Source organism: Camelus bactrianus, chromosome 4 (genome assembly GCF_048773025.1).
Source record: "Camelus bactrianus isolate YW-2024 breed Bactrian camel chromosome 4, ASM4877302v1, whole genome shotgun sequence".
NCBI classification, from domain to species: domain Eukaryota; kingdom Metazoa; phylum Chordata; class Mammalia; order Artiodactyla; family Camelidae; genus Camelus; species Camelus bactrianus.
In genome coordinates this window covers 27729408-27756843 of record NC_133542.1, presented here as the reverse complement: position 1 = coordinate 27756843, position 27436 = coordinate 27729408, and the positions used below count along the sequence as shown (strand labels likewise).

Genomic DNA, 27436 nt, shown 5'->3' with positions numbered 1-27436 from the left:
ACATCATTGACAAAATAAGTACTTAATACACAAGCACCTGCCTAAATCTCTCTCCTAACTGTCATTAAATATCAGTAAGAAAAAGTTCAGTTCTATCACAGTTGTATTTACATCCAGAGCTCCTTTACTCATTGCTAAAACTATTTAGAGAAAGCACTTAAAAGGGGCTCATAATTCTGGCTATTGGAAATCAGGCTTTTTCTAGTTTGTTTACGCTGGCCTGCTGACATAATATTAATGAAATGATTTATCAAGTTCTGGAAACCTAAAGCACATGTCTGTAAAATGTCATAGTTTCATATGACAATAATTTTGCTTCTTCAAAATGTTTACAGTTGATACTGCTCATTAATATTTTATTTAGTAAATGTGTACAGTCATTTTCCTTTCAAAGACCTGTACTATTAAGGTATGCACATATAAAGCAGCACTTTCCCCAGGACTCTGTATTTTTGTTTTGGGTGGGGTGGGGGAAGGTAATTAGACTTATTTATTTACTTATTTACTTATTTTTTAATAGAAGTACTGTGGATTGAACCCAGTGCATGCTAAGTATGCACTCTATCACTGGGCTATACCCTCCCCTCTCACAAGAATCTATTAAATACATAGAAGAATTAGAAGTCAGATTTGTTTTCTAAAGAAAATTCAGAAAAAAGACACACATTAGGATTTAACAGCCTTAGAATGCCTCCAATTAGCATGAATATCAAGCAACATTTATTTTACTGCATTAGGTTTAAGATGTTGATTTATTACATTTCTTTATCAGGGTTTTATTTGTACTTCTGTAAAATATAGTTACCCTATGTTCTTACTATAATTATGTACACAAGAAAACCATGTGTGATATCCTTCCAGGATGTCTTTTCTGATAGCAGGGATCCTTTTCTAACACAATGTAAGTATCTCTCTTGTGAATGGCCATATGTTTCACATGTTTTCAAGATGAACTAGTTGCCAAGTGCCTGTGATGGCCAAAGTTAAAGCTATGGAAAACTTGGAAGATTAACCCATATTTCTAGGAAATGATCATTTTAATCCAAATCTTTTCATACTTAAAATCAGCTAAAATTACTTAATATTTTCATCTGTACTAATAGTCATAATTTAGGGGATAAATCACTGGCTATAAAACATACTTTTATTTTTTATACTACCAGAAGTATACAAATTTACATCAATCCTCCATTTGGATCAATGTATGTGACAATAATCTTAGATAAGATCCAAAGTAATAATGTCCATCTTATACTCACTCTGCTTGTGAATACTGTTTCTGCAGAGTCTGATTTTAAACAAAAATAGGACTATCACTGTCAAGGAATCAAAGATTATAAAAAGAAATGCACACCTTTCACATAAAGTAGACAGAAAAATTTGCTATCTCTGAGTATATGGAACAAAAATATATTTGAGAAGTTCATACATTATTGATCAGTAAATTTTTATAGATTTGGAAAAAGTTTAAGGTTGAAGTGAGAATAATCATAAACTTAAATTTTATATAAGCTCACTAAAAGAGTGTTTCATAATGGTTTAATGTTTTTGCCTAACATTGATCCTAAGAGTTAGCTAGTCAGGAGCAGCTCAGCATTAATTCTATCAGAACTAACATCATTGTATTTGGCAGATGTCCACTAACATCAAAGGGCCTTTGTTAATTAAGCCAAGAGAACAGATTAAATCATTGTGCCATTTTGGAACGTTTTCTTAGCCTATTGATCTTGGCAGGCACAAGTCATTATGTCATTATGTATCTTCTCAATCAATGGGTATTAAAATTACAACTATTATGGAAGGTTCCTGGAAGTATCTTAATGTAAAAAAAAAGTTAAACAGAGACTGGGAACAGCTATTCTAATGCATCTGTGACCCATTCATCTAGATATTTTTTTTAAGTCCAGAGTCCCTAGATCACATTAACTCTATTGCCCCTGTCACAATATTACCTTCAATGAGTTATGATTTATGTTATATTATGGACCCTAGTAAGACAGAAAATCAAAATATGGTCTATTTTAAATGCCAGTTCTGTATCTTTCAATAAACTGTGGCCAAAAGCGTTACTGTCTGTCATTCTGTGTTCTGAATATAAGGATTCTCATGATTCTCAAGGATTCTTATGTTTTGGTTGAATTTAGTCTCAGGAACTATTCAGTTTCTTAGACAGCTAAATCCTTCTGTCATAATGAAATCATGAAACAGTATAGATCTCTATGTTTAAATTTGCAGTTAGAAAATTAAGAACCAAATTTAGTGATCAAGTAACCTTCTAAGAAGAAAGGTATTCCTTCTACTTCTTTCAGATACTTATTTTTTCTTACCTAAATGTACTTTTGTACTGGGATAATCTAATAGCCACTTCAAGTATTTCTGAAGTAGATTATATTTAACTCTTAAAGAGAGATATGAATATGTGACATGCTGTTTCCCTACTGGACACAAAAACCTAGAAGGCACCAAAAAAAAAAAATCACCACATAAGCACACTATTAATTTAAAAGATAACAGAGTTTTAAAGTATCTAGGGCATCCACTTAATCAACTATGACTCAAAGGAAGTTCCTGAATTTTTTTTTAATCTGTGTCGATCCTCAATGTACTAATTGGCAAATGTGGTAATTCCACATCTCCCTGATTGGATAGTAAGAATTAATACATCCAAAGTTCACAGCAGAGTGCCTGGCATATGCTAGTTGTTATTATGATGATGATGATTACACATTAAGTTATAAAATATTTCTATCAATTATCTAATCAATAGTCCTGTTATGAGTGGAAGTGTGTCCCACAAAAAATTCATACGTTGAATTCCTAACACCAAGAACCTCAGAATGTGACCTTATTTGGAAGGAGCTGCAGATGTACTTGGTTAACATGCTATCATTAGGTTGGGACCTAATCCATTACGACTGGTATCTTAACAAAGGAGGATGTGGACACAGAGAAGGCACTCTGGGAGGACTCCATGTGACGATGAGGGCAGGGACCAGGGTGATGCTTCTACTAGCCAAGAAGACCCTCCAAAAGGAACAGCCACGGAACAGCCAAGACTAGCAGCCGAGCACCAGAAGCCAGAGGGAGTCCCGGCAGCTCCCTCGCAGCTCTCGGAAGGAGCTGATCCTGCTAACACTGGTTCTCGGACTTTGAGCCACTGGGACAGAAGACGATAAATTCCTATTGCTCAAGCCACCTAGTGAGTGGTATTTTGTATGGCAGCCCTAGAAAGAAATTATCACCCCTAACTCTATACGATGACTATTATTTCAGACGAGAAAACTGAAGTTCAGAGAGATGAAGTAACATGTCCAAGATTACAGAGCTACAAATGATAGTTTGGGATCCAAACCCTGGTGATCTTACTCCAACATCAGAGATTCTTAATATCACAGCTGAAAAATCCAAAAAACTCAAAGTGTATATACTCTTCATAAATACTTTCGTGTACCTTTTAATGGTTATGGAGCTATAAAAATAGTATAGTAAAATATAATATTCAATATCTTGTAATAATCTTTAATGAAAAAGGATATAAAAACAAATATATACATATATGTGCATGACTGGGACATTGTGCTGTACCCGAGAAACTGACACATTATAACTGACTATACTTCAATAAAAAAATAAATGAAATAAATTACATTCTAAAAATCTAAAAAAAAAAGTCTCTTAACAGTTGACTGCTTTCAGTCAAGAAAAAGAACAAGATTCACAGATTTCTACATTTTCCAATGAGACATTTATGGAAAATTAATCAATATTTTATGCATACTAATATAACAAGTAAATACAAAAGAACTGAAAAAGCTAAACAGGGAAGGTATATAGAAGATTTTTAGTATAATTGCAGTAAAATACTTTCACAGTTACATTTTTGATATTACAGAAAGTGATAAATCCATGAACAAACCAATAAGAACCAGATAACAGTAGGAAAATAAAATAAAGCCAGGCAAGCTGTAAATATGTTGAGATTTCTAGCAGACAGGGCAAACAGGTAAACATTCTCAGCCACAGGATTCATAAAGCCCATGACATAAAAACAAGTCAGTGCTTAAACATAAATTTATCTACTTCTGACACCTGAGAAAATTCATTAACTCATTTCCAAGATTACCTACGAGTTACGCCTACAGATTATAGACAAGCTCTCCAATAATATGGCTCCTATGTAGATTCTCAAAACCAACAGTGTGCTGTCAACACTCACAGATGAACGCAAGTTTACGAGGCACAAACACACAAAAAGGAGTCAAATGAATAACTCTCAGATTGTCAAGAATAAATTTTAAAAGAAAGCTGCTATGATATACCCCCATCCCAAGACAAACTGATCACTCTGAATCAAAGACCAGGGAAGTTTGATAACCTCTTACGAAAATAAAACTACTGGAAGGACCAAGTTTTTCTTCATCAACTAGTTTGGCGTCTATTCTAACACCCACTAAAATGGGTAAACAAGACCCCAAAGTTTGATCTTAGATCTTGGTAACCGTCTTTCTTCACCCCTGAGGGCCACAGGAATGAAAAAAAAAAAAAAATTAAGAGAACATTTATTTCTAAGCAAGTTGCTTCCTGGTATCTTCTAAATATCATTTAAATATCTAAGGCCTGCTGACAAATGGTTTTATTTTTTACCTTAATCTCAAACTATCTACTCCTTCACAAACTGAATAAATTTGGGGACTATTCTATCAGAGCTGCTAGTATAAAGAAACGTATTTCTATTCTCAAATGCTGCATGGGTGATGCATTCATCCACCTCATACAGACGGTCTCTGTACTTTTGGGTACAAAATTAAAATAACAAATACGATAATACATAGGGGTAGGAGAGAAAAAGGTACTATCAGGTATAAAATAAGCTACAAGGATCTATTATACAACATGAGGAATAAAGCAAGTATTTCATAATAACTATAAATGGAGTATAACCTTTAAAAATTATGAATCACTATATTGCACACCTGTGACTTACATAATATTGTACAGCAACCATACTTCAGGTAAAAAAAGAAAAAAGGATGCTGAAGGCATGCCCCTACTTAAAGGGAGTGTATTATTTAGTCTTTCAGTGTTTGTGCCTATTCCTTTCAACATGCCTTAACTCCTCACTTAGAAACTCTGAATCTCAAAAATTAAAATGTAACCTACCTTGTTCTTTGTTTTTGCCCTTGCCACTTCTGAGCACCAACTCCTTCCTTCCACCCTACTTCCCATTCTGAAGTAGACTTACCTCCCGTCTGAGTGATGACTTGTATGTCACTTGAAAGAGGACCATCTCCAATTGAGGTAAAAGCCAGGACTTTGACAGAATACGTTTTCTGGGGCACTAAGTTGCCAATGGTAGTAATTTGGCTGTCAGCTACATTGTGTTTCATCCAGTTGTTGACATGCTGAGTGGGATCCATTGTATAATAAACTCTGTATCCTTGAATCTGTCCATTTGGCTCTTCAGGTTCCTTCCACTGTACCAAAATCGTGGTTGAACTCAACATCCGCGCCTGGACATCCCGTGGGGCGCTGGATGGTGCCTGCTCTGAGGTCTGCGTTAGCACAGGCTCACTGGGAGGCCCCCGCCCGATGTTATTGACAGCAACAACCCTGAATTCATAATCTGAGTAGGGACTGAGTCCAGCGACACTGTAGCGTGTGGTTGCCACCCCATCAATTTCTTTGAAAGGTTCCTCAGAATTTTTAGGTTTATGCTGGATGATGTAGTAAGAGACAGGCTCAGGGTTCCCAGAGTCCCACGTCAGGGTGATGCTCGTAGCTGTGCTCTCAGTCACTACAGGAGTTCCTGGAGGCTTGGGTAAGGCTTGCAGGGAGAAAAAAAGACAGAGAGTATCCATTATCTTTAAGATGTTTTAAGAATCCATAAACTTACTATTACAATGACAGAATTACATGCCTCGTGAAGATTTAATGACATATAGCAAAGGACAGTTTTGTAAGTGGCCAGGAAGCACAGAAAGACATGCACAGATGACAAGTCCCAGTTTACTAGCAGTGTACGATATAGCACTGTGTTCTGGGGCCTGTACCCAAATTCACCACTTATTAGCTCTGAGATCCTGGACACGTTGCTTAACTTCTCTTTGCTTCAGTTTTCCCATGTGAAAAATGGGAAAAAAAATTGTTATTATTGGATTGTACAGTCGGGTAACTATTTCACGAGTTTGCTGTGAAGATTATTGAGCTAATCCAGTAATGCTCTTAGAATGTATCTGGCACCCTCAAAAAACAGTAATTAAAGTACAATGATTACAACCAAAAGCTTGGCCAATTAGACCCTTGCTTCAAAAAAGTGATATAACTAAATCTCTGTAAACATTGAAAAGAACAAAATTTGAAATATAATGAAATGGTATTAACTGGATGTCAAAGAAGAGTATCCATATCGTTTTCCAGATTTAAGTCAGAGACAACATTGCTATAACTTCTTTATAAATAATCCAGCCAAGAATTTTAGGGTCACAAAGAATAATTAATCAAATTCCAATTCATGTTTTTGCTTAATATTCAAAGTATGCTGAAGGAACTAAATTAAAGCATATTCACAAATCACTTTTTAAAGTATCTTACTGTCATAACGCATATTCTATATCCAACATCAGTCATATAAGATTGCAGCTACATGACAAACACTGTCCTTCAGAGATCTCGATCTTTCCTTTCAGCAGAAGAGCACAACTCAAAATGCTCCTAATAAAGAACACAAACCATCTACACTGGTGGCCTCATATTAAAGTACCTCGCTGGACAATGATTCTGAAAGGTAGTGGTGTTAGGGAAACAAGGAGAATTTCACCAGCTGACTTTTTAGAGAAATCTCGGAAGGTAACACTCATATTACCACCTCTTTAGGACTCCTCTCTCCTTGTCAACTTCAAGGCAAAAAATACCACATTCGCTACAGCGACAACTTTTCAAGAGCAGCAAATTTGGACTTAACAACTCCTACATCCCCTGTCCCTAGAGCGCTGTCTGGCACTGAGCAGGTTTTTAATAAGCATGTGGAGTGACTGACTAAGTGAGTCCACCCCCATTCTCCTTATTCTCTTCAAGGTACTTTCTGTTTTGATTCATCCTTGCCTTCCAGAATCACCCTTACGTCTTATTTATTTTTGAGGTGGAGGGGGTAGAGAAGCAGCACGAGTCAGGAAAACAAAGAAAAGAAATTGAAGAAGATATTAGTTTTATGTGACTCGTGCTTTTGAATTCCTGAAGGTCTTTAGTCAACTGTCAAATATTTAAAGCTGAGATAGTTAGTATGGGAAAGGCAATTCAATATTTGCCTGTTACTCTAAGAACCATGGAATGATAATATTTGGCCAAGGGATTTACTGAAAATAATCATAAAAAGACATTTGTTTAAATATTCTGGCACAGCATTTTTCAAGGAATTGATTTCAATTTTCGCTGATGTCTTTCTGAATTTTTAAGGCAAGTAAAAATAGTGCTAATGAAAGGTATGTTTACTGATATTTCACAGATACTCTAAGTTCTACTAAGTGACAGTGATGATACAGTGCAGGTTTTGTCTGCAGTGCATGAAGAATAGTATGCTAATACAGTAAGGATATGGAATAAAACATTACTATTTTATATAACTAAAGGTTGACAGTGGTGTTTACCTTGTTCATATGTCACATCATTGATTTCATATGGTATACATTAGCTAAATCTGCTTGGTTGAAGATGTAACACTGACTATTATATGTATGTTGTTTCTTTGTTTTTTTTTTTTTTTTTTTAAGGACTACACTTCCTAGAAGGGGAAGATAATTTGTGTTCATTCTGCAATAGTTCTAGACATTCGCAGGAACCTAAAGTCACCCTCAGACTGACCCATTTTGTAAATGTTTTTTAAAATTCTAAAAACACTGGATAAAAACAACTGGTAACTGCACACACTGTTTTCTCCCCTGTGAGTCAAAGCCATGGAATATAGTACTTCGGTTGTATTCGGTACACTTATTTCTAGAAGATATTATTTGTTAAGCACTTCATCTATGTGAGGTGAGAGATAAAGCTAAAACAATAGAATCATACTTGAATTTGGATTTTTAATGGTAGGCACTAATAAAAATTTCAAGTATCTATTATTAGACCATGTTAATTTCAACCCTGTTTCCGCGTTCTTGGATTTTGTACATTAATTAACATTTATCTGGACTTCTGTTATGTGCCTCTTCTCAAGGTTCTAGACTGATATAAAACTGTGCACATCAGCCCAACCGTAACGCTTGACCTTGTCTAGCACTGCTCATCCTGCCCTGTTAGTGCCTGGGCCCAGCCTGTTCAATATTTTGATGATCATCCCTACTTAGGCTGTGAATACTTTTAAGAGAGAATCTGCCTACCTACATCTGTGTATCTTACATGATACCACAGATAAAATTAGACTATGACATCTGAAACACTGAACAATGAATTGATTCACTGTAGAATTCCAAGGACTTTGTAGAGACATTATTAGTCAGCTGACTCAAGTATCCTCAGATCTTGCAAGCATGAACCACTGAGCATACCTTTGACAGTGATCTGTGCTATTGCTTCAATGACACCCAGTGTCGACATAGCAACACAGGTGTAATTTGCTGACTGTCTTACATCATTCAGTTCTAGGACGTTTCTTCCTATCGGCATGTCATCTTCAGGTGTCAGATCTTCTGCCCCCAACATCCACTTCACATAAGGCATTGGTGACCCCACAGCCACACAGGTGATATTAACACTTCCACCTGGCATGATTTCATGATTAGTGGGTGGGATAGAGAATCTTGGAGGGACACGGCGAACTGGAATAAAACACAAGGGAAGATGATAAAATATACAAGGTAAGAGAAAGTGGCTTGATTAAACACGTGACATGCACTGTACAGACACAATTAAACTATTGAAACACATTGTGGATTGTCCAAAAACAAAACATGAAAAACTGTGGATAATACAGACCATACAAGTATGGTGTGTGTATACACAGAAAATTTTATTTAGCTTTGTCATTGATATCTCAGACACATTCATACAAAAGTTGATTCAGACCTACAAGGGCCCCACAAAAAACTATCTACAAACTAACAATACACAAACATCATGCAGAAGATAAACACAGAAACATACACATGCATGCATATAACAAGGGTTCTATGAATGCATGTATATGCAGGAGTGGGGCTGGAAGGCACCAGCAGGTTTATGTTCAGAATCAAAACCAGCTTCATTGCTGTGCTCTTCCAGGTGATGTGAAAACATGTGTGGGACCACACTGTCACATCCCAGCCCTGGAAAACATCATCTAGAGTACACTGAAAGTGCAATGCATTTGCTTTCAGACTCAGAGTAGGTGCAGCCTCAAGACCTCACACTAACACTGAGACAAACACAGAAATATATATACATATCGATTTACAGTCAAGAAGAAGAAATAAAGCCAATGCCAGTAGAGATACTGGATTGGATCATGCAAGGCATGCACATGGTGTCTCAAGGCCATGCTTATTAGGACAATGGGAGAATGGCTGGAATCCAAGACAGCAATGACAACAGAGGAAATAACTGGAATAGAACTAAATACAGAGGGAGGAGGGCTAAGTACAGTGATTGAGACAGGGATTTAGGGAGGATAGGGTTGAAAGTAGAAAGATATTAGGCGAAGCTAGGTTGTCAAAGGTAAGGACTGCAAAATCAGGAAGGAGGCTCGGGAGTTCACATTCAGGATTCCATTCCGTTCACGTCTAAGGTAAAATAACATAGATGATGACAAGAGAAATCTAGGAAGAGGCTTTTTATGCCTTCATTCAAATTACGAGACACAGGATCTAAACCATACAGTGGACATGACATTAAGAGAAGAGGTCATATTAAAGCAACACAACACAAAAAATTACCAAGCAATTACAGTTCAGTGTTCCTGCTTCAGATAATCTGCACGTTTATGTGTGTTTAAGTACATGTGTCTTGGACATGGTACAAGGAGAGGGTAAGAGACAAATAGGTTTCACCTTGGGCTTTTACTGGCAAAATGTTACACCAAGAGCATTTCAGATCAAGAGGTAATCATTAGAAGCATACCTTAAATATGGATAATAAACTGTTTATTAAAATAATTAAGTTAATAAACAAACAACCTCAAAACTCCAAGATAATGAGAGAATAATTCTGTCAACTTTTTGGCTGTACTTAAGGGTGAGAGAAACCTCCGTAGATTTGAGAGGGCTTGCTGCGATGGCCTCACGGGTGAATGACAGGCAGAGGAGAAGTAAAGAGAAAGCTAAGCATGCCTCCTGCAGCCAATTCACAGGTTACACAAAGCAAACAGGAGCCGGTGTCAAAGGTGTCAAAGAGCAAATCAAGAAAAATGGAGGAGAGCTTAGTCTTCATGCTTGGGATTAGGGGAACAACTACAAAAAGTCATTCTACGGGCAGCAGGCATCTTTTTAAGACAGAAATTAAAGGTGGGGCAAGAGACGGGAAGAGTGGAGCAAAAAGGAAAGCAGGAACACTGACCGAGTTCACTGGACCTGAGAGAGTTACGTGTTACCCCATTACCATGCACCCAGGTACATCCTCTCCCATCATGCACTGCAGTTAGGTACCACCAGCAAGCACCAGAAGCCACAGCCAAGGGCATTCTCTGCTAGAACATACCATTAACCAAAAGAAGACCACAATGCAGCTACATTCATTTCATTTGTATTCTTTGTTATTGGTTTAATTAATAGTTTTGTAAGGTGGGTAAAAAGTAAAAATCACACCAACCTTCTCGCAGCTCTGAGGGATGTAGGGGGTTTGATGCAGAACACAATGAAATGAGGAAAGGAGAAAAACAAGGGAAACACAGAGAGAGTAAAAAGGCCATATCAAGGCTTTCAACTGCTACTTGAACATCTTTATTTGCTCTAGTTAATCCTTCCTACCTCTGCTGAAAAAGTTAGCAATACCTCATGGACTAACACAGTATTAGAAACAATAGCTAGCATCATTTTGAAATTTTTCCACTGAAGAAGGTACACATGCCTCATGCAGCAAAGGAGGTCGTCACTGTGAAAAGAAGGATCAAGGGGCTTCCAAAGAATTTGGAGAAGAAATGGTTTTCTTCGTATTCTCCCACCCCGGACTCCAGAAAAAGACAGGAGAGAAGAACATCCCCACGGAAACAGAATTATCTCAAACAAAAATTTCAAAATCAAGCTAGATATTTTCCTAAGGGAACCCATCCTATTGTGACTTTAAGCCCTGGCAGTCTTTTTATCTACTCCCACCCCCACCCACACCATTTGTGGTTGTTCACAGACATGGAGACCAAGAGTAAGAGCATTGTCACTGGACACAAAACTACAGGAAGCAGCTTTGAAAATTCCTGGGAAGAAGAAATATTTCTTTCTAGTGGAAATGAAAGGCCCAGTTATTCACAAGCTCAAAATGTAATCAGTTCTATTACTTTATGAGGAAACAGGGATGTCTCCTCATTCATCTTTGTCCCAAGGACAACTAATATGTTTTAAAATGCAATCACTGTTCCCTGGCAATCAAGAGATTAAACTTTTCAGAAACTGAACAACTAAAAAAATACACATGTGTGTATATATATATGCACATACATAATACTATGTGTCATAAATAACTAAGGATAAAAAAAGAAGGAAGAAAATACAATTGTGCTATTTGCATGTAGCTTTTTTTTTAGTTAGTAGCTTATCCTTACAGCTCCACAGCAGAGGTCTCAAAGACCAATACCTTTATGCTTGGAGCTGTGCAGAGAACTGATTAGTAGCACACCAAGCAATAATTTCCAGGTTTGATAAGGAAACAGTAGAGTAACACAACAGAAAAAAGAAAAAAAAAGAAGAAAACCTCAAACCAATGCAAAGCACACTTCAATCACTGCAGTCAAAATAGGACTTAAGATGTAAAAATGCACATATACTTACAAACTGCAAGCCTCAGGATAGATTTCACTCAAAAGTTGTCAATTTTTTTCTTAACTGTGTATTTAAAACCGTTTAATTCTCCATTTGCTAAAATGCTTCAGCTACTGTCACTACTAGCAAATCAGTTCTTTAACTACTGACATGGTCACACGGATCCTGTGGGTATCTCAGCTCCCCCTGAGCCTGAATGAAAATGCAACACCAGGATTACGTCATTCCTACCTCTGACATATAAATTGGCAGGGGCAGAATAGCGAGTGCCCGCGCTGTTGGTGGCAACACACTCATATTTTCCTTGGTCAGATTCTTCGCTCTGTTCGATCTGAAGGGCTCCTGTATGGATATAAAATATATTGCCAAAGAGATGGTCAGAGAAGGCTTCCTCAGTTCAGAAAGCTAAACCTCTTAACAATATGAAAAGCCCTGCAAAGGAAGATCCGCTCAACGTCGATTCAATCTCTTGCTAAGGTGCACAGACAGAAAATGATGCGATGAGAAAAACATATAGATTATTTATTTTTTAAATTTTTACATCATCAATGCTAGTATTAAAAAAAAAAACAAACAGTATCTCTTTTCCCAAGCAAGACTTCTACTCAGAATTAACACTCTTATTTCCTAGACTAATAAAATGAAGATGGGTGAGACTGCTTCAAGGAAGTATGGCTTTTAAATAAAACAAAAGATTAATTTCTGATTTTGTTTTGTTTCATTTTGGTATCAAAAGTGGCGCAAAAGAGAGGTATGCTCAAAAAAAACCAGGCCGGGTTTTTAAGAAAGTCTTCTGCGGAAGAAAGCCAAAAATACGCAGCGAGCACAAAAAAAGGCTGCACAAAGCAAAAAAATTAAAATTAGTCATTATAATATCATGAAAATATTACTTAAAGAAACAAAACTCCCTTAAGACATGCAGATTTTTAAGAAAAGAAAGACAAGTTTGCCACGACTTACAATCATTTATTACGTTTGCTGAAAAACAAAGAGTAGTTGAATTAGAAGGTTTGAAAAAAAAAGTTAAAAAGCACGGCCTTGGCCAGCCAGGAGAGCCAACCAACCACTGCTTGAGGACCGCGAGACGGATCCCCTAAGACACCCATCAAAATCCACCAGTGGGATTAGCAGTGTGGTGTCACAAAACCCCAAGAAAAATACAAAACAAGAATTACAAAAGAAATGCACACTGTGTCAAAGTCGAAAAACCAGCAATACCACATACCACCAAGAATACTCAGCACCTTTTGCTTCCATAGCCTGAAGGACAGAAGATCGAAAAATCCAGAGGCGAGTAATCCAAGAAAAAAAGAAGTCCGGGAAGAAAAAGGCATGGCTGTCAGGTTGTAGGCGAGTGGGATCAGGTGGAAAGGGGAGTCATTCTTTGACTTTTAAGACAGTAAGAGAAAAAAGAATTGAAGAACAAAAGCAAAAACCTTTTGAAAGATAAACACAAAAAGCAGGTGTTCCAGGCTGTCTTCTGCATGTCTGCCACTGTTCTCCAGACCATCTTGGCTTTGGTCCGGAACAAGAACAGCTAAGGAAGAAAAAAAATGATCTTTTTTTTTTTCTCCAGTCGGACAAAAAAAAAAAAAAAAAAAAAAAAAAAGGGAAAAGAAGAGAAAAAAAGAAAAAAAGGAAAAAGGAAGAAGAAGAAAAGGAAAAAAAGAGGGACAGATGGTACGCTGTGACTGGTCTGTGGTCTAAAGACCCGATATGCTTTCTTTGAAGCATATCACAACTTAAATAATCATTTTCATAAAGAAAGAAATGAACAAAACAAAGAGAAAAAGAAAAAGAAACGAAGAATTCACAACATGAGAGTCACCGATCATAACCAAACGGTACAAAGGAAAAATATAAAAGTTGATGGACAATATTGGAATGATTTTGAAAACAGGACAAAGATGGGAGTGATGAAAGGACAGAAAGAATGAGTAAGATCATTCTGTGAACGTTAGTTCAGCACTCTTACCTCTTATTGGTGTACCACCTGGGTGGATAATATGAATGCAAATAAGATTAGAAAGAAGAAGCATTAGTACGAGAAGAAGGAGGCTAGGGCTGGGGAGAAGAATTAAATTAGATTTACAGAATTAAATAAGGTCTTAAAAGAAACTTGAATTACTATACTGGTAAAACAGGAATATATTAGATTGCATCATTAGATCATAAAAGCAAGTTGCATTATTATACCACAGACGGCAAACACCACACTAGGCAGCATTGCCTTCCTCAGAGAAGCAACTGAGTTCTCAGGTCTGGGGTCATATAATCTTAGACTTTTATCTTATATGCCTCATATTCTTTAAAAAAAAAAAAAAAAGAACTAAACAATATCTTTAAAGACATAGTTGAGGAAAATACTGGCTGATCTATTTAAGTATATATATAGATACACATATATATATACTGTTGTAGGAAATGCTACAGACTAACTAGAAACAAACACTGTTCATAGGATAGATCTTAGGCTACTTACTATGCTACATTTGTGTGATATAACTTGTGTACTATTTTATTTTTCTACACAGTGTTCTTACAGTAACAGTTCTGTGGATATGTGCATGTGCGCGCCACTAAGGAAATCTGGTGTCTACACTGACAGTTAGTAAAATGCATGCCATGCATTTTATTAATAATAATAATAATAATAATAATAATAATAATAATAATAATAATAATAATCTGAATATGGAAATTAGTGGGGGTGAAGTGCGCTTCAGAACTAAGCACTTACCAATAGATTCTGGAGATTTAAATACGGAGAGAAGAAAGACAGCATAAAAATATTATTATATTCCTTATAATTTGGTACAAATTTTTCAGAGTTAAAGCTTTATACACTACATCATCTATGTTACATGTGAATAATTAATTCTTTATTTATAATAACAGAATGCTAATCTATACAATTCTGCTGACAACAAGCGAAAGAGGCAGTTAACAAGACGCTTTAACATCACAGGACAGGTCAAAAGCTGAGAATTCTGGGAAGACAGGCAGTTAAACAGCTTAGAATTCTATATCAATATTACTACCAATGCCAAAGTACACAGCTTATCAATATATGTCCCTGTGAAATTACCTAGGGACAGGCTCTAAAACTTTTACAACAAATTTAGAGTTATCTCCATTTTTAATCTAAAGAGAGCAAAGGAATAAACTTGGGATGGGAGAAAGGAAAACGAAGGGGGGGGGGGAGAGAAAGAGAGAGGGAAAAAGAGAGAGGAGCCAAAGCTGGAGTCTACACCAAAAGCAGACTTCTGTAGATCCAGTCACTGGAGGATTCAAAAATCTTTCGTGTGGGCGCACACCACTGTGGCTAATGTGTAGACAATATGCACTCATACTAATATTATAATAATCATAATAAAAACCCCCTCCTTTCACTGGTACTTTGTAAAGGACTTTATAAAAAAAATACATCTGGTTACCCGTGAGATACCATTTCCCTGTTTCATGTATTAGCGAAAAGAAAGTAGATGGGCCCAAACTTACTAAACTTTGGTACTTTGATGAGTTCAAATGTAGAAAAGACAGAGAAAATACACTTTAATAAAATCAAATCCTTTTAGTGTTCAATTTGAACATTTTGGTTTTTGATGGATTTAACCATTGGAACTCCTTGCAAGTTCTGAATGAAGTCCAATGTTGAAATAAATTTGTTTCAAAAGAAAACAGAAATAAGAAAGAAAGAGGAGAAAATGGATCCGTCAACTACTGCAGAAGAGCAGTAAATTAAAAAGTATCAAAAGTACAGTCACAGCAGTGAGCAATGTGGATTAAACAGAAGCTGCAAAACACGGAGAGGAGGAAAAAGACAGACTCTGAAACAGGCTATGACATAAACGTGGACAACACAGTAAATAACAGAGAAAGAGAAGAAGAAGAAAAATCAATACCTAAAAATTAAACTTAAAAAAAATAGAGAGAAAACTAAAATAAAAAAATAAAAAAATAAAAATTTTCTAGCAGTTCATGGAAACAGTAACAAGACCCTACCTGATCGTAACTGCTTAATACGGCCGTTGTTGTTGCTTGTGTCGACGGGCAGAAAATCTTTGAACCAAGTGATTTCTGGATCCGGATTCCCACTGGCTGCACAAAGCATGGTGGCCGTGCGTGTACGCTCAACCACCTTCAACTGTGGGCCCATGTCTATGGTAGGGAAGCCCCTGGGAATTTGATCCTCTGCAAGACAAAAGGCGATACCAACAGGTTTTCAAGTCAGATACCCAAGAGGCAGGAGAGATGGCCCATTAACCTTTCCCATTAACTTCGTCGGCATTTGTTGAGAGGCTGACACAAATGAGGTAGCATTGCACTGTCAGGTTAGGCTACGTCACAATGTTGTTTCTGGCCAGAAGAGTGCACAGTCTAAACAGGAGGCCAACAGCTGAGAAAAGAACACAGACCTGTGTGATGAAAACATGATCAAGGGATGCATCAAATTTTCTGGGAGCACGGAAGCAGAAGTAATTACAGAATGGGTATCTGAGGTGGTCCATGAGTATCAAGAGGAAGCTCTGAAATCGGCTTTTAGGAATGAGTATAGCCAGCTAGAAAGAAGGAAGCATCAGAAACAGAGACACTGAGAAGGAAACTTCTCATTATGGGAAAACTATTGACCGGGCAGAGCTAGCTTCACAAGTACATGGGGAACAAATTCAAACTCGTTAGCTGGATGAAACTACCTGTATTCAAATCTGTTAGTTTTTAACTTTTAAGTAAAACTATTTTTCACATAAGCAAAGTTTCAACCTGAACAAATTCCTTTGTAGGGAGTTTCAATTAGTCTGAAAATTATCTGAAAGTTTCCCTTACAAAAGACTTAAAAGAACAAAAGCAAGTCAAAATCACCACATTCCTGGGGGTAAGAGAATCCTTGGCTCCATTCCAAAGACTTGTGCCATTTTCATTAAAAGTCATTAAAAAGTTGAAACTTCTCAATTTTAAATCTTCAAATCATCCGAAATTCATTTCTCCTATCCCACATCAAAATTGTCCCAGATCTTAGATCCTGAGACATTAAAGCCCTCTTAAGCCCTCAAGCATGACCCACATTGATAACCCACACTACCAGCTCTTCCAGCCAGCTTTTGAAAGGTATATTCTAGTTAAGCATCGGAGGAAATTTAGTTATATGGGTGATAATTATCTCAATTAGAATTTGGCTGTTTGAGGATTATTAGGAAACATTTTGACTTCTAATTGGGCCCAGTGTTAATGTAATCAACGTTCCCTCATGACCCCTAATGAATTTTCATCAGCCACCAATTCCAAAATGACTCAAAGACACAACCAGTGAGCAAAACAGAACTTATGAGATATGGCACCCAGCTTCTCCTTGGTGTCTCCTACAACTTCTGGCATGATCCTGTTAATCTTGCCAAAGAGGTATAATTTCTAGGGAAAAGGTTCCATTTTGATGACCCCACTGCATCCTCAGTCAAATCTATATATTCTCCACGGTCCCTATAGTAAACTCAAATCTCCTAAATCTGGTTAGCGAAGTCCTTTAAAATCAGGACCCATTTTCCCTCAGCCTCTCATGGATGATCTCCCTCCTAGGAAATCTCTCTTCTGCCCACACTGAAATCCTTACCACTCCCCAGACAAATCCTACCCATTGAGAGTACCCTGTCCATGTCTTGGGTAAGTCACACAGCCAAAAATTGCTTTCTTTATAAAGCTTTTTGAAACTCTCTCAAACATATTCAGTCTTTTCCTTCTCATAGCAACTGTAGCAGTAAGAACCTAAATCTATTGCCTTGTATCTTTTATTTCTCATCAGTTTATTGCTCCACAACACAAATTTCTTCAAGGCTCACTTGCACTCAAATTCCTTGTCATCAAACTAGTCTGGGTTGACAGATTTTAAGAGAACTCCAGTAAGTCCCTAGCCTAAACATGAGTATCACAGTGACTAACCAGTTTTCTACCACACATAGTAGAAAATTACTTATGGTAGAGAGTTCATGAGAAGAATAGTTAAGAACAAGAGGCTTTAAAAGTGAAAAGTAAAATGCTTGCAACAGAATAAAGCTCCCTAGGAAGGGAAGTTACCCTAAGCATTAAGTCCAGGTTATCATTGTGAAAGAAAATCGAAGAGTAATAGGGAAGAGTGTAGACTCTGGCTCTCCCACAGGGAGGTCTACGAGTCCAAAAGAAGGCAAGTTAGGTTTCACATATGGATTCACCGGAAAACATTTTTCTGTCCCACCCGCTAATTAGGGCCAGAGACTAAAAAAGTAACAGCTTACTTCAATGAGCTACATTTTACTTAGGTTGAAAAACATGGCTCTTTTGAAGAAGCAGTGATGCATTCTGTTTATCTGAATACTTACACACTGTCAGCTAAACCCAGGTCCCCTGTTGACAAGTGTCAGAAAGAGTGGTTAAGAATGGAATTTCAAGACGATTCTGCAAGTCTCTAAGGCAATGTGAAAAACTACAAATCAGGTAAAGAGTATTTTGCAAAATAGGCTATGCTAATTTTAATAATCTATTCCACTTGAATCTCATCGGTTTGGGTTTTTTTTTTAATGGCTTTAAAGCTTTTGCCAATGTATTTACCTCTAAAGCTTAGTTTTAATGTTATTTGGGGAAAAAAGAAAGCTGAAAGCTCAATAGTCATTTTACAACACACATCATATTATTAAACATCTCGCTTGACAGCTATTGACACAAAATACTTCAAGCATCAAAATAGTCTACCTTCAGTGCCTGAAAGTCAACTACATTGACTCAGTCACCTAGAAATGAATTTCTAAAAAAGCTCTTAGATTTTCTGTTGTTAATTTCCGTATTTAACGAAACTAACGTCAGTTAATAAAAAATCTCCTTGGGATTCCTGAGCTTTTCTGTCTTTCCCAGGACAATGAGTCACCCCTGTGGCATCTAACTACTAGTTAAATTAATATGCATTGACACCGCTCTCCAATCATTACTTTTCTTCTACAAGTTTCTCTCTCTGAAGAACCATGCCAATATTCTGTACCCATCAGCGGCAAGTGTCAAAGACTTAAGATTGTTGAGCCACTTATCAAAGGCTCTTACCAAAGAAATCTAGAATTAATAACCATTTATAAGAAATGAAGCCCTCACCTTGGGGAAAGCTGACAAAATTGACTTGTGCCCTATGGAAAGCAGACTAACACATTTGCATGACCTTTCTTTTCCTTCTTGACTCATAAAGAACACTCCAGAGCCCCCCTTCCCTATATACAAGTGCACAGCAAAGATAATCTTTCTTGCATAATAATCGGATGGAGAATGTAAAGAGAGCTCCTTTCCTATTTTTAATAACGGTAATTAAATTCTATCCATCCCCTCCTTGCACAGAACCTCTTTGAATGTATTTTCTTCATTAAATTTTCATGAGAAACATCACAATGTAACAGATTCAAATAGCCAGAGCTGTTACACATTGACAGTTGTGGCTTGTTTCCAATTTGACTATCAAGTGCTTGACAATAAAACTCAGTATTCAACATAAAATGAACTGTAAAAATAATGAAATTTCTAATTGGTATGCTTATCTCAGTGGGCGTAGTTGGAAGATGTTAATTGCTTTTTTTTTTCACCTTTGCATTTATTAGTGATCCATATAAAACTGCCTTTGCCATTTGATAACATCAATTTTGACAGCTCATCGAATGTATGGTACCAGGAACTTAAGGGAAAAAAAAAAATCAATACTCTTTATGTGTTAACCATATTAACTTTTACAGGGAAATGCAGAATCAAAAATTAACAAATTGGCAGTATGTTAGTAGCTTTAAACTTTTACATGAGGGGAAAAGAAAAACATTTTGTCCTATTCATTAATGTGCTCATTAAGCTTTAAAGTGCCTTACTTATCACTGTTCCATATTAATATTCAATCACACAGAATTAGCTACTAATTCATCAACAGTTTAAATCAGACTTGACCTTCACAAAGCCATTTGGTCTGTCACTTTGAGAGGCCATTAAAGGGCAGATTACTACATACTTGTGCTTAGTGAATCGTAGAAGTCATACATATTTTGTTTGGAATGGCAGCTATAATAGATCTGGAAATATAGCACATTCTTTGTATCTTTTGGTGTCTTAATGAAATATGCTGATATGAAACTTCCAGTTCCATTAAGGAAAGAGAAAAATGAACATCAGCATTTTCCAGAGTTAATGTCTCACTGCTTAAAACTTTGGTTACTAACCCCTGATCTACCCAGGACTTGAAAAGAATGTGTGGGGGGAAATAGTCTAACTTTGTTTTGTAGGAAGCTGTGCTTTAAATATATGTTATTGATTAAGTCATACCTTTTGCATAATTTGCTCAAACCACTTCCATTGTTCATCCATAAGCAATTTTAATGATGCTTTACTTTCGCTCCAATTCTGCAAAGACTCAATCTTCCTTATCTGAGAGGAAACCACACAACTAAACTGCTTGCTAAGGCCACAGCCTCCTAGCAAGGCGGCCCTAAGCAGTTCTTGACTAAGGTTGCTGGGATTCAGTGAATTTAGTCAGACTGGTGCTTTGACTCTGCTCCCAAGAGAGTTAAAGAGGTTTTTCAATGAAGGAATGTTTGCTATGATGCCACACTGCCAATTTTTCAAATTTACAGCAAATATGTTTATGAAGAAAAAAGTCAATTATATTAACAGTATGCTCTTCCAAAAGAAATATTAAAAGATGTAGCAAATATACGTGATCTTTTAGGTATTATTGATAATACAGAGGTTTTGATGAGAATAGCAGTACAATAAAGCAAACTCAGAGTCTGGAAGAAGAGATATAAGCACCCCCTCTAGAGAACTCACTCCCCTGAATCACTTTCCTGAGGACTAAACAGTTCATAGTGGCTCTTCTTTTAAAGCTTACGAAGCTCACAAAGGGCAGAGCTATGTTACTTCTTTTTTAACCAGTATTCAATAAACTCTTGCAATTTGACATATTTAGAAAATTTTGGCAACCTCTTCTGCATTCATTCATGGGATATCTCTGAATTCCTACTGGGCTGATTTAATGGCACTTATTTAAACAGTTAATCATTCTTTCATCGTTTTTTTGTGGCTATAGATTTGGCCTCCCCTATTTGCATATCGGTCTATGAGACCAAAATTATCTTTTGTAGGGTCTTGAGTAGTATTAGACTTAAAAATTCACAAAAATAGTTCTTAATGGTGGCTTTCTTCATTTTTATACCCATAAGTCTTATTTAATCAGCAAATGATTTTCATCAGATGAGATGTGCAATTTATGTTTGGTTCTTTCTTTCATTTAATGCAAATGCTGCACTAGAAGCACACAATTCAATTCCTACTTTCTTAATTTTACAGGAAGGTTTCCCTCATACATTGGTTTCAAGTTCCTACATGTCAAAATGGCAACCACAAGACAAAAATCTTAAGTGCGAACACAATGGAACTCAAAAGAATCAGCAGAATGTGTATCTCTACTTTGCTATCCTATCTTTAGAATAACAGAATTCTTCATGTTCAAACTAATGGTAACATCCCAGTGAATCACTAAATTACAGGCTCAGACACTCCGGGTCTTCTTTCACTGCCAGGAGCAAACATTTCTTAGTGGCTGGATGTCTTAAAGCTTTAGGCATTCACAACATAGTCTTACAGAAGTACAACTAACTTCTTCTTTTGAAGGATGAAGGAATTACATAAGGGAAGTTTTCCTGAACATCAGTCAAGTATTAGCTGAACAGTATGAAGAAAATTTTCTTAAACAGAAGAGTTATGCCCTTTAAATATATGGGAAGGCATCCTTATCTGTTAGAGAAACAGTACTAATTTAACATAAAGTCAGTGTGTTTTTATACCTAGGACAGTAAAAATCCTCTTGGAAAGTTTGAATATATTGGTCTCAAAATCGTTAAATAAAAAAGTCTCTTTGTATTTATGAACCTTGAATTATACTAGGCTATACAAACTGTTGACTATAATAACTATTATATTAACTATTAAACTATTTTTAGTTAAAAAAAATCTACTGGATAGTCAATAGATCATCATCCATTCTATAGATATTGATTGAAAACCTGCTTTGTGCCAGGACTGGACCAGGCAGTGGGTATGAAGTAACCTAGAGAATCTCTATATTGTTGTGATTTAATTGTATCTGCAGGATAATTAGATTCTTTGGGAGTAAAAATAGTACTCAGCTCATCGAAGGGAGGACTGAATGAGATAATGCATTAAATGTGCCTACAGCTACCTGCCCTTGTGCCTGGTATCAAGTAATACATCAGCATACATGCACTCACTCTACCTCAGTCTCCCACAGAAGACGTAAATAGAACAGAGGCAAGCGACTCTAAGGCGTGACAGGACAAGAGCTGCGGCAATAAACTGTAAATGGGAAAAATATTCTACACAAATCATGAAAAAGGAATTATATAGACATGCAAGTGAATTTAGAGGGTGGTATCCATGCCAAGTAACCTCTTAAAAGCTAGTAAAAGCCCTCGTTTCTCATTCTGAATAAGATTTCAGGCTTTTTGACTAATCAACAGTACAAATAAATCGTACTGTTGTCTGATTAGTTCTCCAAAGCAAACTTCAAAAATAACACAAAATATTTGGGACAGCAAAGCCTTGTTATGAATGACTGAAAACACTGAAACCATTAGAGACTTACTAGGGTTGCTTGAGGCAAGGGTGGTATCATGATAAACACTTTCAAGAGACACAAAACAGAGACTCAGCTAAACTGTTACCTGTTTCTGATCATACCTACAGCAAAATTTTTTTAAACCTTTTAATCTCTAAATTTGGTATATTTTTACTTCATCATGTTTCCTCTATGTCAACTGCTGTTCTTTGAATAAATATTCATCATGAACAGTGATAGAACTCTTAATCACTATCAACTCATGATGGAAGACACTACAAAAATAACTCGCTAAGTACATGGTCATCTCTTTTTTTTTAAAGCAAAAAGGCCTAGAGATCAAAGTTTCATGGTATGTAATACTTTTAAAATACTTCCACATTATAAAATGATCCGCCCTTTGATAGGTACTTCTCAACTGTTTAACATTGGTTCCAGGTAGAATTCTGCGAGGTATGCTAGACAGTAAAATGTAGATGAGAAATGGTAAATTGTGAAAAGGATAATAAATATCAAATCATTTCCTTAAGAAGCTCAAATTTAGCACTGTGCCTATGACTTTAACCCTTCTGTAATTTCTATTTCATTATCCAGGAAGGGCTGTAAGTGGCAGGACTACTGCTTTGAGCAGATATTCAAAGGCTACACAAACCAGAGAGGTAGATATCAGTAGGCTCAGCCTATCAATCCTACGACCTGAGGCCACACAGAGGTCCTCTCTGTAACAGGGGACCCACAACAACAACCCCAAATGGCTTTGTCTGGGAGAGGAGACAGACTGGCGTTTCAGGGGCTGGAAGGCTGAGGGGTTAGTAGTTAGAGTATTTACTAGTTTGTTGAACAGCAAGTAGGTTTTCAAGTCATTATCTTTCAGAATAAACCACACTATCAGGCTACAAACAAGAACCATTTCCTTTCAGAATACCGTCCCTGAAGAGAGGGGAAAACATTATTCTTTTCTTAAAGAAAACAGTGTAAATAAAGCTTTTATTTTCACCATTCCAGATGGCAGCAGGGTTTTGTACTATTTTGACATCCTGACCATATTATTCAAAATCAATCTTCTCGGAAGTGAACTGAATATGGGGCTGAAAACAGAAAAATGAAAAAGAAATAAAAGCTAAATCAATGTTTTCTAGCAAAGTTGGGCTCCAGGACCATTTTCAAAATGATATGTGTATGAATGAAATTGAAATATACATATATATATAAAATGGTTTCTAATGATAAGCCAAAGGCTGCTCTAAGTCAGAAAGAAATTATCTAAAGCACGAGGAAAATGTCAGTTAATAAATGATATTCCCAATCAAATAATAAATAGAAGATCTGATCCCCCAAAAGTAATTATGAACAAGATATGATGAATTTTTAGCCCAAGATCCTCTTTGCAAGTTACTATATACTTGGATAAGTATGCATGTGTTAATATGGCTATAAATCAATCAGAGAAGCTTTTATTTCAGAGTGGATTTAGGTATCTCTTAAGGGCAGTTACTGGGCATAAGAGTCTCCAAAGATTTCTCACAGAATTATGCCAGGCAAAAAAAGGAAATTGAACACTGATAAGCTGATACGAGTCTTATTAGAGGATACTAAATATTCAGCATACTAACCAGCAACCTACAGAGCATTTCAGAGCAAAGCTCCATTTTCAGAAATATTCTTCACATGTGGAGGAGTTGTAAGGCATTCTTGGCACAGAACAAAGCAAACTTGTTTAGCAGCTATGTATGCAATTATTCTATAAATCGCAAAGTAATGTCTACTGTCTATGTAGCAGAATACAAACTTAGACTAAATTATCATTTGTATGAATGTGGTGGCTGTGATTTCACAAGGCATTAAGTCAGTTAGCCCCCACTGTTACTAGTGTTAAAGCTAGCAAATGCTTAGACTCCTTGTGATCCAAAATTCATTGAGGAGTGGGTGAGGGGAGGCCTATCTACCTAGCAACATTATTACTACTCGGATACTGAAAAGTATTTAGGAATCAGGGTAATGCTTTTATTCTCATGAATGCAAATATCATTAAGATAACAAAATTCTGTAACATCCACTTTCAAAAGTCTCACTGCTTTCTAGTAATTTATTTTTACTAACAAGCTGGTTTCGTGATACTCAAACTGTACATTGTCCAAATCGTGTCCTTAATTTGAGTATTAAATGAACCACTTACACAAATTTATATTTAAATCATACCAATATTTTTTGTGTGTGTGGAGATGCTGGGGATTGAACTGAGCTATACATACCTACCCCAATACTGAGATTATTTTAAGAAAAAAAAAAACAAACCAAAAATACATAATAGACCTAAAACTAAAAAATTTAACTCCTGTTTTGTTGCTTGCTTGTTTTTAGAGAGAGAGACAAAAACCTAAACTTGGAAAGAGAACTGGATTTGGCTCCTGCCTCCATTATTTGCTGGCTTTGTAAAAGTTAGGAATTCTAATAAGCTCAAATCAACTAGGCCAAGGATAACATTCATCTTGGTTGCTTTAATGTATAGTGGTGAATGTAAGTAAGTAAAATTTTCATGCAGTCAAATTTTATATAACTAAGAAAACTAGAATGAACTGTGTGGTTGTGGACTGGAGTTGGACGTATTGGTACGAACTCATGGTTATAAAGATATGCACATTGATATAGAAATAAATATAATTGAGTGTATAGACACACACATATATTCACTCCTTATATAAACTTACCAAACACATCTCCCCTAGCAGTGTGAATAGAGAGGCTGGGAGCATCAAGACCCAGTAGCAATACACAGATCAAGTATCTATATCTTGGTTTCTAAATATGATTCTCTATTGAAAGAAGACAGAGCTCCTTCGAAATATAACTAATTACATCTAGCACTGGGACAAGGGAAGTACAAAATGTACCTGGAATATGTGTTCTGCATGAAATGACTCAAAGAATGACAGGAGCATGTTCAAAGAACAAAGAAGCTTGATTGGGTTCTCATTAGCCACATGTGTGACAATCTGAATGTCAATTTTTTTTTAAAAATTACCAAATTACAACACACTAAAAAAAAATGACATGCGTCTATACTAACATAAAAGAATAGATAAATCAAAAAGTTACAGCAATACTGGTATATTATCATACTCTCAAAGTAACCTGTCCCACAAATTTATTAAATATAAAGGGTAAGAGTAAGTCTGTAATGGAGAAGGCTCACAGAAACAACCTTGATCAAGATACCAAAGTTAACAATGTCAGTGATGGGGCTGATAAAAATCATGTGTTGAAAATGACATAGCATCACTTCTATGATACTTGCTACTGACTAAATATTTGTGTCCCTCCAAAATTCCTATGTTTAATCCTACCACCTAAAGTGATGGTATTTGGAGGCAGGGCCTTCAGGAGGCGATTAGGTGTGAGGACAGAGCCCATGAGAATGAGATTAATGCCCTTATCAAAGAGGCCTCAGAGAGATGCCTTGCTCCTTCCATGTGAGGACACAGGGAAGAGAGGACACTTGATGAACCAGGAAGCAGGCTCTCACTGGACACAAAGTGCTGGTGCCTTGATTTTGGACCTCTCACCTCCAGAACTTGGAGTAATAAATATCTGTTGTTCATAAGCCACCCAAAACTCTGATATTTTGTTACAACAGTCTGAACGAATGAATGTTACTGCCAAACATTCATAATCTAAATACAATCGTGAGTAAACAAGAGCAAAACCCTCAACAAGAACATTTTATGAAATAACATCGTGTTGTCTTCAAAGCTATCTGGATTAGAAATGTCAAAGGAAGAATAAGGAACTCTTCCAGACTGACAATTAAAGGCAAAGTATAATTCTGAAGTGGAGCCTTTAAAGATGTTTAGAGAGACTTGAATAAGAACAAATGATGAAATCCAAATGGAACAATCCTGAAATGCAATCTCAGGTGAACGGGGTCTGAGGACTATAGAGTTACGGATGGCTGTAACTACAGAATGTCTCCGCCTGGAGAAAACGCAAGTATTTAAGGGTGACAGGCATCATGTCAGCAATTTACTCAACAAATAATTAAGGAAAATAACTTACTTTTTAGTTTCTACTTTTTTATACAATTGAGAATATTTCAAAACTGTAAGATCATATCAGTAAATTATTGTAATTACTTTGTTATTAAATGAGATTTTATTAACCTTTAGATTATCTGATTAATAAGACAGTTATGCAGGATTTATTCTGAAAGCTTCTGGATAGCTGGATGTTGCAGACATTTTTGTTCCAAATCTAAAAAATATCCCCAAATACGTACTTCATTTGAGGTACTCTTGAACACAGATTAACTAAATGACATGCCAACTGTTATCAATTTTATACCAATGATGATACTACCAAAAAACTTAGATTGGAAAAATATGTAAATTTTCATAAAATTCAGATCTAGAAATATTTAATTATCAACCTGAAATACTGAACAACATTTGGTGATGATTCAAGAGTAAGGCTCAAGATCATGAAAAAACAAATTGCAGAGAAATCAATACTCTAAAGGAAAAAAAATCACTTATGATTTTTGCTTTGAGATGTGAAAAAGTGAAGTAGATAGACCCCTTATTAGTTTTCTTCCCAAGCAAATGAGAAAGTTTAAGATAGAAGATGAACTTTTTGATGAGCTTTCTTCCAACTAAACCATCATCAACTTGACTCAAAATCCAGAATTGTTTCAGAAATCCAAGTGTTGTTCCTTAAGGCGGGACTTTGAAATTTTTCAGAAATCTACCTTCCCCCTTCCCTCCACCTTTTCACAGTTCTCCCCTCTTGACACACAAAGAACAATGTTTGTCATCCTGCTGTCTTTAATCATTCATAGGGATGGGGACAAGAGAGGCAAGCACAGAACTAATGTGATTCAGATATA

The 27436-nt window shown here is 36.3% G+C and overlaps 1 protein-coding gene across 18 annotated transcripts in view; it reads right to left on the bottom strand.

Moving 5' to 3' along the window:
• PTPRD (protein tyrosine phosphatase receptor type D) overlaps nucleotides 1–27436 on the bottom strand; it is a 1875536-nt gene that overhangs the window by 179932 nt on the left and 1668168 nt on the right. For all 18 annotated transcript variants that reach the window (XM_074361573.1, XM_074361575.1, XM_074361574.1 and 15 more), the window contains 4 exons: nucleotides 15942–16130; nucleotides 12168–12278; nucleotides 8541–8810; nucleotides 5243–5824 (listed from right to left, as the gene is read on the bottom strand). In XM_074361573.1, the coding sequence (XP_074217674.1) occupies nucleotides 5243–5824; nucleotides 8541–8810; nucleotides 12168–12278; nucleotides 15942–16130 (1152 nt within the window). The remainder of the gene's footprint in view (nucleotides 1–5242; nucleotides 5825–8540; nucleotides 8811–12167; nucleotides 12279–15941; nucleotides 16131–27436) is intronic.